The sequence below is a fragment of the Scaptodrosophila lebanonensis genome, unplaced genomic scaffold, assembly GCF_003285725.1.
Source record: "Scaptodrosophila lebanonensis strain 11010-0011.00,11010-0021.00 unplaced genomic scaffold, SlebRS2 tig00000001-arrow-pilon, whole genome shotgun sequence".
In the NCBI taxonomy this organism is placed as follows: Eukaryota; Metazoa; Arthropoda; class Insecta; order Diptera; family Drosophilidae; genus Scaptodrosophila; species Scaptodrosophila lebanonensis.
The window spans coordinates 4,080,395-4,091,824 of NW_022060529.1; the positions used below are offsets into that span (position 1 = coordinate 4,080,395).

General features: G+C 38.8%; 2 protein-coding genes across 2 annotated transcripts; one reads left to right on the top strand and one right to left on the bottom strand.

Moving 5' to 3' along the window:
* Nucleotides 1–2,744, top strand: LOC115634612 (serine protease inhibitor 42Dd). Its single transcript, XM_030532462.1, has 3 exons — nucleotides 1–891; nucleotides 2,367–2,523; nucleotides 2,595–2,744. The coding sequence occupies exons 1-3, from the start codon at nucleotides 1–3 to the stop codon at nucleotides 2,714–2,716; spliced, it is 1,170 nt and encodes a 389-aa protein (XP_030388322.1). The 3' UTR covers nucleotides 2,717–2,744.
* LOC115634614 lies at nucleotides 2,639–3,212 on the bottom strand. Its single transcript, XM_030532463.1, has one exon. The coding sequence runs from the start codon at nucleotides 3,210–3,212 to the stop codon at nucleotides 2,742–2,744; it is 471 nt and encodes a 156-aa protein (XP_030388323.1). The 3' UTR covers nucleotides 2,639–2,741.
* Nucleotides 3,213–11,430: the final 8,218 nt, after the last annotated feature.

Genomic DNA, 11,430 nt, shown 5'->3' on the forward strand with positions numbered 1-11,430 from the left:
ATGGACTCGTGGTGTTCATACAGTCTATTAATATTTTCAGCTCTGTGCAAGTTCATCGACTCTGTAGACCAGAATGTTGCCGATGAGCCACTGCCACGCGATGAACTCTATTATGCGCTGGCCAGCGAATATGCCAATGAGAATGTTATTTTTTCATCCGAAATGGTGCGAGCTGCCTTGTTTTTCATCTATATTGGCATCGAAGGGGAGGGCTCTGATGAAATGCGTTTGGCGCTGGCCTACCACGGAGTAACGATGTCAGATTTTCAGGTCGACTCGGCCAAAATCTTTAATTACAAATGGAAAGATGCTCCCATAGCGCACAGTGTCATACGTTACTTTATAAGGCAGGATCACAAGATAGCCAGGAATTATAAGATGTACATGCGCCACATGATGGGCAAGGCAGTAAATGTGGACTTCAGCGAGGATCAGCTAAAGGCAACTAATAAAGAACTGGCTGACGAGTTGGGCCCTATAGGTGCTGATGTCATAGCACCAGCAGTCTGGGGTGCCGACCACCTGGCACTGCTCGTCAATGCCATGTATTTTAATATGAGCTGGCACCGAACTTTCAACACCCAAGCCTCTTACCCACGCATCTTCCACGTGAACGAGTCGCGCAAGCTGCTCATCAAAATGATGCACGAGGACAGCACATATTTGTGGGGCGAGTTGAAAGAACTGAACGCCACTGCGGTGGTGCTGCCCTTTGCTTTTCCCAAATTGAAAATGCTGCTCATCAAGCCGAACCATATGGCCGGTCTGGATCAGCTGGAGTATTCGTTAGCCGGCACCGACATAAACGCCCTAGTAGATGATCTGGTCCAGCACGATGTTTTCGTGGCATTACCCAAGTTCAAGATTCGCTGCGATATGGAAGTCACTAAGGTGAGGGGAAACACTTCAAACCGATAAGTATTTGTATTGTAAAATAAACCTAATAGGTTGAATTAAATGTCGGTAGGCCAGTGGGAACATACAAGTATTTCCTCCACAACACCATCTCCCTACAATACATTCTGTAGGTCTTTAATTCGGCGACTAAATATAAACAACAATAATGCACTTTGCATTTTTATACATAATTCATAATTTCGGTCGACATTTGAAACTATTCGACATAAAATTTCTTAAAGTAAATTGACCTAATATTATCCGTTTAACGTCATTTTTCTACAAGTTAACCCCGATGATTATATATTATACATACTTAGTTATGCCAGCCAGTGCATGTTATTTTTTCTTATTTATTAATAATTTTTATAATAATGTTGCTATTATTCACAGTTCGCACTATAACTCATAACTCAAGAATACTTGACTCGACTTTAAATCCGAAGAAATCGAACATAATGTAATGATTTCTAATCGATCAGTTCTACAAGTATGGTCCATCTAATGCTTCAAAAGAACGCAACATTTGTATACTCGTGAGTTTCTTACGGACGTGCATGCTGATTTGTCTCTATCGATTAAAGTTTTCCCCGGAAATTACAAAACCAATAAGAATCAATAATAACAGCCGAGTTGAAATTTTGAAGAAATAATCCACATTTCAATTTAAGGCAAACCCATTTACATGGCACACAAATTTATTTACGTCTTTTTAAATTTAAAATAATATTCGAATAAATTAAAGTAAAATCATAAATTGCTCATTACCACTACTAAATTATTTCATTGTTTACCAATTCACTAGTGATCTGACAAGAGAGAGTATGTAATGAGGAAATGTGTTCATGTGGACGTTGATCAAGTGTACCGAATTCGATAGTTATACATGAGTGATATATATGATAATAATATTAGATTGTAAACAATATATTTTTGGTATTTTTGTATTAGCTCAATAGGTGGGAGATATTCCACTAGTGATCTGACAAGAGAGAGTATGTAATGAGGAAATGTGTTCATGTGGACGTTGATCAAGTGTACCGAATTCGATAGTTATACATGAGTGATATATATATAATAATATTAGATTGTAAACAATATATTTTTGGTATTTTAGTATTAGCTCAATAGGTGGGAGATATTCCACTAGTGATCTGACAAGAGAGAGTATGTAATGAGGAAATGTGTTCATGTGGACGTTGATCAAGTGTACCGAATTCGATAGTTATACATGAGTGATATATATATAATAATATTAGATTGTAAACAATATATTTTTGGTATTTTAGTATTAGCTCAATAGGTGGGAGATATTCCACTAGTGATCTGACAAGAGAGAGTATGTAATGAGGAAATGTGTTCATGTGGACGTTGATCAGTTATAGCGAATTCAATATTTATCCATAAATTATAGATATATGATAATAGTGTAACAATCTATTTTTTATATTTTCGTACTACCGCAATAGGTGATACGTCGCTTGGGCATCGGTAAAATATTCGAAATCTCCGAAACCTTCACCACGCTTTTGAACAAAAGCACGCCATTTCGGGTGACAGGCATTCGACATGTGAACACTTTTGAGTTCACTGAGGCGGGCGTAGGTGTGGCTCCAACGCCAATGGGTAAGTACACAAATGGCCCCCAATCGAGTCAGTCGTACTTGTATATTAATCACGCACTCGCTTTTTGACAGGTTACGGCAGTTTGGCACGCCTCTTTAGGGGTGTCAAATACTTCTTAGCTGATCATCCATTTGCTTTTTTTATTATTGATAAGAAGTCGGTATTCTTGTCGGGCCATATAACTAATTTCTGACTTGACATTAAAAACCGTTAGCTATTTATTTTTGTCCTATAGTTATATGCATGCCATCTGGTGGGGCCTCTTCAACTGCCTGACCATCGGCCGCAATTACATGTTGCAATAATTCCTGCAAAGCTGCTGCTCCTTGCACCAACCAATCAGGTAGCTTTATATGCTGTAATATCTCATCCAATTGCGCAGAGTCCATATATGTGTTATCTTGAGGCGGTTTCTTGGTAATGACCACCATCCGCCTGCTGGGCCTACTGGTGACCTTGCCTCTTACTTGTGGCCTCTTTACAAGTATGGCATGCCGCGCACACTCGCTTGGCACAACACAAGCGCCATGGTACTTATGCTCCCGGATATAGCCGCCCAGGCAGTTGCAGTGTCCATAGCAGCGAGCGGTGATGCAAGTCCCTTTGTTGCACGATGGCGGACAAGTGTCGCCGCAGCTAACCCATACTTCATTTTTGCCACAAAATGGAAAGCAGCACGATAATTTCATAAACTGGACTATCAGCAAACAGTACCAAAGCCCAAGCATTGCAGACACAAAGTAAAATCCAGAGTAATCGAGAGGAATTATTTAAACAAAGCATATCAAATACAATTTTGCAAGCATTTCAAGGTGCAAATGCAAAAAACCCAGAAACTCTAGGCTGTCTTCAAACTTATTAAAATAAACCTGGTCGAGAAACAAATACTTGTAATATAAACTTTTTATATAACCCCACAATGTGAGTTCGTTCCTGGCTATATGACGCATAAAACAATATTTAAAAATTACTTGCATTTTTAAAAATTCTGTAAAAGTTGTCTCATTTAAACAAAATATTAAACAAAATAAAAATAAATAAAATTTGCTTGACAATTACAGTTTTAGCTGCAAGATCAGAAGGAAACTCGATTGATTAGCATCAGCAAAACACTATTAAAGTGATTTACAACAGGTAAAATATTTCACATTATCATGGGATTCATAAGTAGGGATTAATCAAGTGTGATCAACTTTAAATAAAATAAACTTGACTCCACCAATTCGTTCATGACAAATTATATAGATTTCGACAAAGTTTCAGATGATGAAGTGTTAAATGACAAATCGTTTGTTTTAGAAAGTGAGATTTTTGCAAAACCCATGAAGTTATATATTTGGTGTGTAATAAATATGATTTGGGGTACCTAGCTGTTGGAGATCTAATCAAATCTATGCAAGCAAACGAGATTGAGTTTTTTTCGATGAATTAGTTAGTTAATTGATTTTTTTTAATAATCAAAAAAATGTTTAATCATCATTTTTTGTGGGAGTACAGGGTATTTGTTGTTTTTTAGTTTGAAAAATGTACTTCATTTAGTAATCATTTAAAAGTATCCCCCTTCTTTAATCTATTTCCTTAATTACTCAACATTTAAATGCTTCATTTGATTATACTAGTAGGTGTTTTTTATTACCAAAACTCTTTTAATCTGGAAAGAAAATTTAATTGAAACAATGGGTTTTTTCATAAATTTACAGCGAATATTAAAGCCCTGTAGAAGCCGACAAAAAGCCTCAAAGTCGTCAATTTATTTGATTTAAGGTAGGTCTAAATAAATATATAAAATTATGCAGCAAAAAAGCAAAGAAAAATATCGTATATTTTTTGTTAGGAAACTAAACATATTTTTCATAACCACAAGACTGCATCTTCTACAATTTCCACAGATACGAGTATGTTTGCAGCCCCGCATTGCCCGCTGTCTTGGTCGAATTTCGAGTGTGTGTTACTTCGCCAGCGAAGAAAAATATAAAAATTTTAGCACGCTTACAAAAAAATTGCCAATTAAGCGCATTTATGACTGCAACGAGAGAAAATATGTGTGGCATGCAACAAGGCGCTGGGCGAGCCATAAACATTCTTAATGTAGAAACGGAGACGTGTGCACTCGTCGTCTTCATCGTCATCGTCGGTCCAGGTCCAGGTCCAAGTCCAGGTCCAGGCCGGGCCAGACGCTGTTGGGGATTATTAAGAAACAATGAAGCGACGCGCGCAGACGCCAGCAAGTATGCAATAAAAGTGGACACATAATGCCAAGTTTATGGTTGAAGTTAAAACCGGAAACTAAATAGTTGACACCACGGAAAATGAAACGAAACGAAACGCTGTCCGACGTTGCCAGGGATTAACATTTATTACCATCAGCGTTGCGAGCGTTGTCACGTCTTGGCAGCGGGTAGATTGTCTATGACTCGAAGCTACCCCCAATAGCCTTCAGCGTGGAACTGGCCAGTGCGGCTGCCTCGTAAAACGCAAAATGACAACATAATTTGTAATTTGAATTTGTTTCGTGCGCGGGCATAAGAAATGAGCTGAGAAATGAGCACAGCATCGCTAGATGTGGTTATGGTCAGCATCAGAAATTCAATTCGCGCATTTTCTTTATGAATTATTAAACCTACATTAGACAGCACGCCATCGTGCAATCCGTAATCCAAATCAGGAATTCTTAAAGGCATTCGACAGATCTGTACTCGTAGCTCAATTCGTTGTCCCAGGTACGTGGCTTCAGTGCTGATTCTGCACCCCCATTGTGATGTCGAAATACATGGCCGGGGCTAATGCCAGACAATGTCCCCATTTCACTTAAAACAAGCCTCAATTACTTGCAAATTAATTACTTCATTGTGCAGAGTCACCATCGCCCCCAAGACCGTTAAAGTTCTAAGCTCGAATACAGCTGGCAAGGAGCAGCCGACTTGCATTAAAAATAATTAAAAAATAGCACGGACTGGGATCAGCGCCAGTTTATTTTATGGCCAAGAAGCAACCCTAACTCTTGGCTTTTCTTAAGACGAGTTCGCTCAACTCAGCGGCGTCTACCTGGCCGACCATGTCGAACTTGAGGCCTGGTGATTTATGCGCTTATCACACGAGCATTCCATTTTATAGTCTGGCCCATAAATGTCCTTCCGCATTTGCGACGCACACAAATTTTCTATTTTAATGCCGCCCGACTAGTGCTCACAATTTTTCAATACCTGTGCCGCACCGGCTTAAGCTGGCATGCCGACTGTCTTCACAGCCTGGCTGGCTCCCTGGGCCTGTGGCGTGACAGTTTTTCATTACGCACAAATCCTCTGGGCATACAGACTCAGGCACATTAAAAATTGAATGCAGTGGAACAATGTGGGGGCGCAGGACAGCTTTCTGTGTTAGCTGGTAGCATCTACACATGTCGATGCGGTGGACAGAAATGCCGATCTAAGCTGCCTTAAAAGTGTCGCAAGTAGGCATTTACTCCTTTCTAATGTGAAGCTATATCTACGGTGAGGGTAACGCGAATTTCTTTCGAAATGAGACTTGATTCCTTTCCTACAAGTGAATTTATTCAAAGCGCAGACTGGATAAGTCCTTTAAATAGGAGTATTTTGCCTCTGTTTGGGAGAAAAATGCTGTTTACAATCTAGTACGAATTCAGACTTAAGCTGAGTTATAGAGTCGTTCTGTGCAAGCAAAAAATAGACAAATTTATTTATTATTAAGTTTCCTAATTTCGGATTTAATGTGCGTTTCTATATATTTGACTACGATGAGGCTAGATGGTTAATCAACTCTTCTTAATATTAAGACAAAACTAGTTCTCAGTTTCTGAAATCTCAATGATAACGCAGGATTTGACTGCAAGTTCTTCATTATTTTCGAGAGCACCCTTAAATAGCGATATTTAGTTATTAAAGTTATTTTGTTGACAAACTTGAATCAGAAAATATTTTTTAACAATATCTTATGTAAATTACTATATATCGATGATTTAAAAGCAGTAAAAATTAACTTTCTTGTTCTGCCAGTTCGATGATTTTCGATTGTTTGCGACACAATACTATATGTGTTGTAATTTTATCAAAACGTTTTCAATTTATTTACAATCATTGATATGTATTGAAAATTACATTATACTTATGCATAATGCTATATTGAGACAAACAAATATTTATTTATTTAAAATAGACCTATGGAAGAACGATTAACTTTATGAATGCAAAGAATTTTTATAAACATTACATGCCCTTAAGAAAGATTGTCGGACTGGAAGAAATGCCGTTTAGTTTCTTTGCAATATGATACAAAGAAATAATATTTAAATAACTTTTCGATCGGCCATATTTTTCTTTATGTACTTAACCATTTTTACTTACTTTGACTTCTTTTGTGGTCAGTTTAGTATATAAATAAAATAGTATTGCATACTTTTAGGCTGGCAGTGAAAATTGAACTTTCGAACAAGGCGCTGCAAGCTGCCCTTTTGCATTTAAAAAAACTCATAAATATATTTGCCTTTTACACACGCACTCACACACATACATGCATACAAAAGTTTTTACACACTTTCTATTAAAAGCGCCTGTCATTGCCTGACGTTGGCGCTGGCGCTGGCGTCGTTATTGTCGTCATTGTTGGTGTTGTTGTCGTTGCTGCTATTGCTGGCATGCCAAAGTTGGACGCGCCAAGGCGCGCGTGCTGCTGCAGCAAAAGCAACCGAACAACAACAAATACACAATTGAAGTCGTGGCTAGTCCTTAGACGATGCTGCGTCCTTGCTGCCATTGTCGTTGCCGTTGTCGTTGTCTTCGTCAAAACCATTACTCTTCGGCAACGTGCATTATATTATCCATTTTGACTTGGCTCCTTGAAGCATTTGTATGCAGGCTGGCATCAGACTTGGCAGGCTTGGGCGCGAATTGCAATGGGCTTGATCCCGAAGCCCATGCTCCGAGCTGGAAGGCATGCCCTTTGAGCTGTCGTCACTGTAATTTGTATTGCCGCCTCGTCGCAGTCAAACTCCTTGGCCAGGCGTCTAGCCTCAGTCGCGCCTGTCATTCCTGTAACTTGCAAACTTTTGCTGTTGTTGTTTTTTATTTGTGCTCTCCTTAACGTTTTAAATTTCAATTTGGCTGGCTGGTAAGCAAGATGTATGTGTTATAGCATATGTTGCATATCCAGTCTAGTCCCGAAAGGCGGCCACACCTTTGCCCACCTGTGCGATCTATGCACACATGCAATTTTTACGCGTCACAGTGCTCCTCTGTTGACAGCTGGCATTTTTGTGCTTTCTGCTGCTGCTCCTGCTCCTCGTGTTGTTGTTGTTGCTGTTGTCCCCAATGCCGCCGTTAACTAAACTGTCACTCATTCAGGTGCTGTGTACCGTTATTATGCTATTACCTTGGTTGGTTGACTGGGTGGGGGCTACTTACACATTTCACATCGCATTTAAACGTATGGCGACCGCCCCTCGGCATGGGGGAAAAAAGAAATGAAAATGAAAGAAAACACGCCACTTAACAAAGCGCATTTATCAATGGTAGCTGTTACCATTACTGTTGTTGCTGTTGTTGTTGTTGCCCTGCTTTTCGTACGTGATTTGAACCCAACAACAGTTGCGCATTATCAGCCATCAAGCATCAACATCCAGCACCACCACCATAATCAACAACAACAACAACAACCACAACAAGCGTATTCAATACGTGTTAACCCACATGACGCTGCATTTTTGCTGCGATTATCAAGCGTTTCCGTTTCCGTATGTCTTCGTCTTCGTCTTCGAATACGAGCATACTCGTACAGACGGCCTAGGCTCATTTTGTGGCTTAAGGCCACAGACAAAATTACATGCCTTTGTTTTTTATCTAATGCCGCACAGAGCATTTTTAAGGGTCATAAGGGTCGACCCAGGCTCGAAGTGTGAAACGTGCGATGCCTCTGAGCCACGCAAACGTCACCAACACATTTTCCATTTACACATTCCCTAACGACAGCTTGCTGCTTTTGGCTCTGGGCGTATGTAATTCGATCTATTATCAGTTGTCATCGTCGAGAAATTCGCACATTCACATTCGCATTGTCGTCTTGCTTGATTTGTGCCATCGTTGAGGCGTGGCAAGGTGCGGCCCTCATGCACAGTGGAACATTTTATTTTATTTTATTTTAAAAGTAATACTTTACAAAACACATTTAAAATGCTGCGATAAAGGCTAACAGGCTGCAGTTTGTGGCAAATATAGGATAACTTGAAAGAACGTGAAATCTTTAGGTAAACTAACAATTTAACTTTTATTAATTTATTTATTTATTGAATTTTTTAATTAACAATTAAACAAAGAAAGTAATGTGTTTCGAGTCGAGGTCTACAGCTACCAGGATTTGTATATTGATATCTTAAATCTTATTGTATTATATTATACAAGAAATATAGCTTCAATAAATTATGTGAAGTTTTAGTTATTTTTGGAACATATTTTTATTAATATATTAAGTTCAATTTAAGGGTTTCTATGACTGCTAGGTCTCTCTCTCTCCGTCTATTACCTTCTTCGGAATCATTAAAGATACATTTTTTTCTCAAGATATAAAGATATAAAGCTTATGTTTTGTATATGTTTGGATATGAACTCGAAAAAGATATCATTATCACATATTAATCAAAACAGAATTTATTGTGTATATCAAGTTTATAGGTCAAGTTTTCAATTAAATATTACTCTATTAAAGTAATTGAGAAAAGTATTTGATGATTTTTTTTAAATTGTAGATTTAATTAAAATCTCTCCCAAATGGACAATTATTAAATTAGTGCATGTGCCTTGAGTGGTGACATCCTACAAAATAGAAGATTGAATGGGGAATTACAATTATATTTAACCTTCTAAATATTTCTAAATATCTTGATATAACATTAACCAAAAATAGAAAACATTTTCAATCTGATGTCAAACTGAGTATAATTTTATTAGTATTGCATTTTTTTTTGTAATTTTTGGAGCATACATCTTTTCCTTTTTTTAAACAAGAAGATTGTGATCGCATTAGATTTAAACGATTTCAAGCCGCTAAGAGGCCCCAACAAGGCCCGTGAGTTATTTACATTTGTACAGACTATTTGATTTAAAGTCCATTGTGCGAGGACATCCAACAGTGTTCTGGCCCAGGCAAGGCATTGCTTCACGTGTCATTTCGTAGCAGAAATTTGCACTTTTTCAAGCAGCCGAAAACCAGAGAAACATGGAATACCAAATCGAATATAATACAGGTCCAAGGCAAATGCACATCGAGCTCTATGCCGCTTCCAAATGCCTACCCAGAAGTTGAGCTCGAATCGTACTCGTAGTATGGCTGCGTGCCTAAGTGTTGCACTTACAGGCGCCACAAATGTTTGTAGCAGTAGTACAATTTGTGTGTGTGTGTGTGTGTGTGAGTGTGTGTATGTGTTTGTCCCCAACAATTGGGCAACAACTGCGACAAGGCGTGAATGGGATAATTTATACGCACATATGAGCAGTCGACTGTGTGGCAGAGTCTGTGGCACAAATCCAATGAAGTAGATAAGCGCAAATGCAAGGCCTACCATTGCTTGCATGTGTGTGACGGTGTGTGAATGTATTTGTGTTGCCTACTTTTTGGGGGACTGAGCTTGTGCGGCATATTAAGCAAAAATTAGCAACAGTTGCGTGCCAGCGCATACGAGTCGAATATGTCAAGTTAATTTAATGTAGCGTGAAATGTGCATGGATGTGTGGATATATGGGTGTAAGGGTGTAGGGGTGTGTGGCAACTGTTTTTTGCCAGCTGTGGCGCATAGACAAGACAGCCACATCGTACACACACTCATACACGCTCGTCCTGCTACGTGCAATAATTTGCTCAATTACTTAGCAAATTCTTGCGCCCATTTCTTTTGGGGGTTTTTCTACTTCTTCCTCTTTTTTTTGAAACGTGGCACACACAAAAAATTCAAATAAATTACGCCTCAAGGCATTTTACAATCCTATTGCCCGTTTCTAGGCGCAATGTTGTGAATTATGTGCCAACAAATACGCGCACATGTATGTGTGTGTGTCTGTGCATGAGTTGTCTTATATAGTTTTCCTCCTTCTTTTGGCCAGAGAGTGGAAAAGGGAGGGGGAGAGAGAGAGACAGAGAGAGAAGAGACCGCGCAAATTATGCATTTAGCTGAAAGCATGTGGCATGTAGGCATTACGTGTGCGGCATGACAAAAAATATTTAGTTGGCAAAGGCAATGGCCCGGAAATATTGAAATATTTACTTAAACACACCCACGACAAGGATGATGGGGGAGCGATGGCTGCATCCCAAATAAGTCAAAACTAAAGCTCTGCATCAGCTTGCGCGGCCACGAGCTGCCACTTGAAAGCAATTTTGTCATTTTTCAACAAAAAAAAAAAAAATAAAATAAAATGTTCTTTTCATAGAATATTTATTTTATTTTTTATTTGGGATTTTTTCCTTCGTTCGTTATTGTTGTGCTGCGCTCATAAAAATGTCAAATCATTTACATACACGTCACTTGCGACAACTACTTGACAGGCATTAATACACTTAAGCTGGCTCTAAGAAGCGTGGCTACATGGCATTATCCTTTAAGCAAACAACAGCAACAGCAACAACAACAACACAACGGCAACATGACACAGGCGACGGCAACAACAATGACATGCCAACATAAATGACATAATATAATAACGTTTTTTTTTTTTTTAAAGGGAAGAATAAAGAAAGATAATATCAACCCAAGTAGCAGAGCATACAAAAAATTTGCGTGCTACACCAAATGCCGTTAGACAGCTGCAGGGAGCTGCACCGCCAAACACACACATACACACACGCACAAGCCATGTACAGTATATACTTACAGTATATGTATACATAGATATGTCGCCCTTTGCA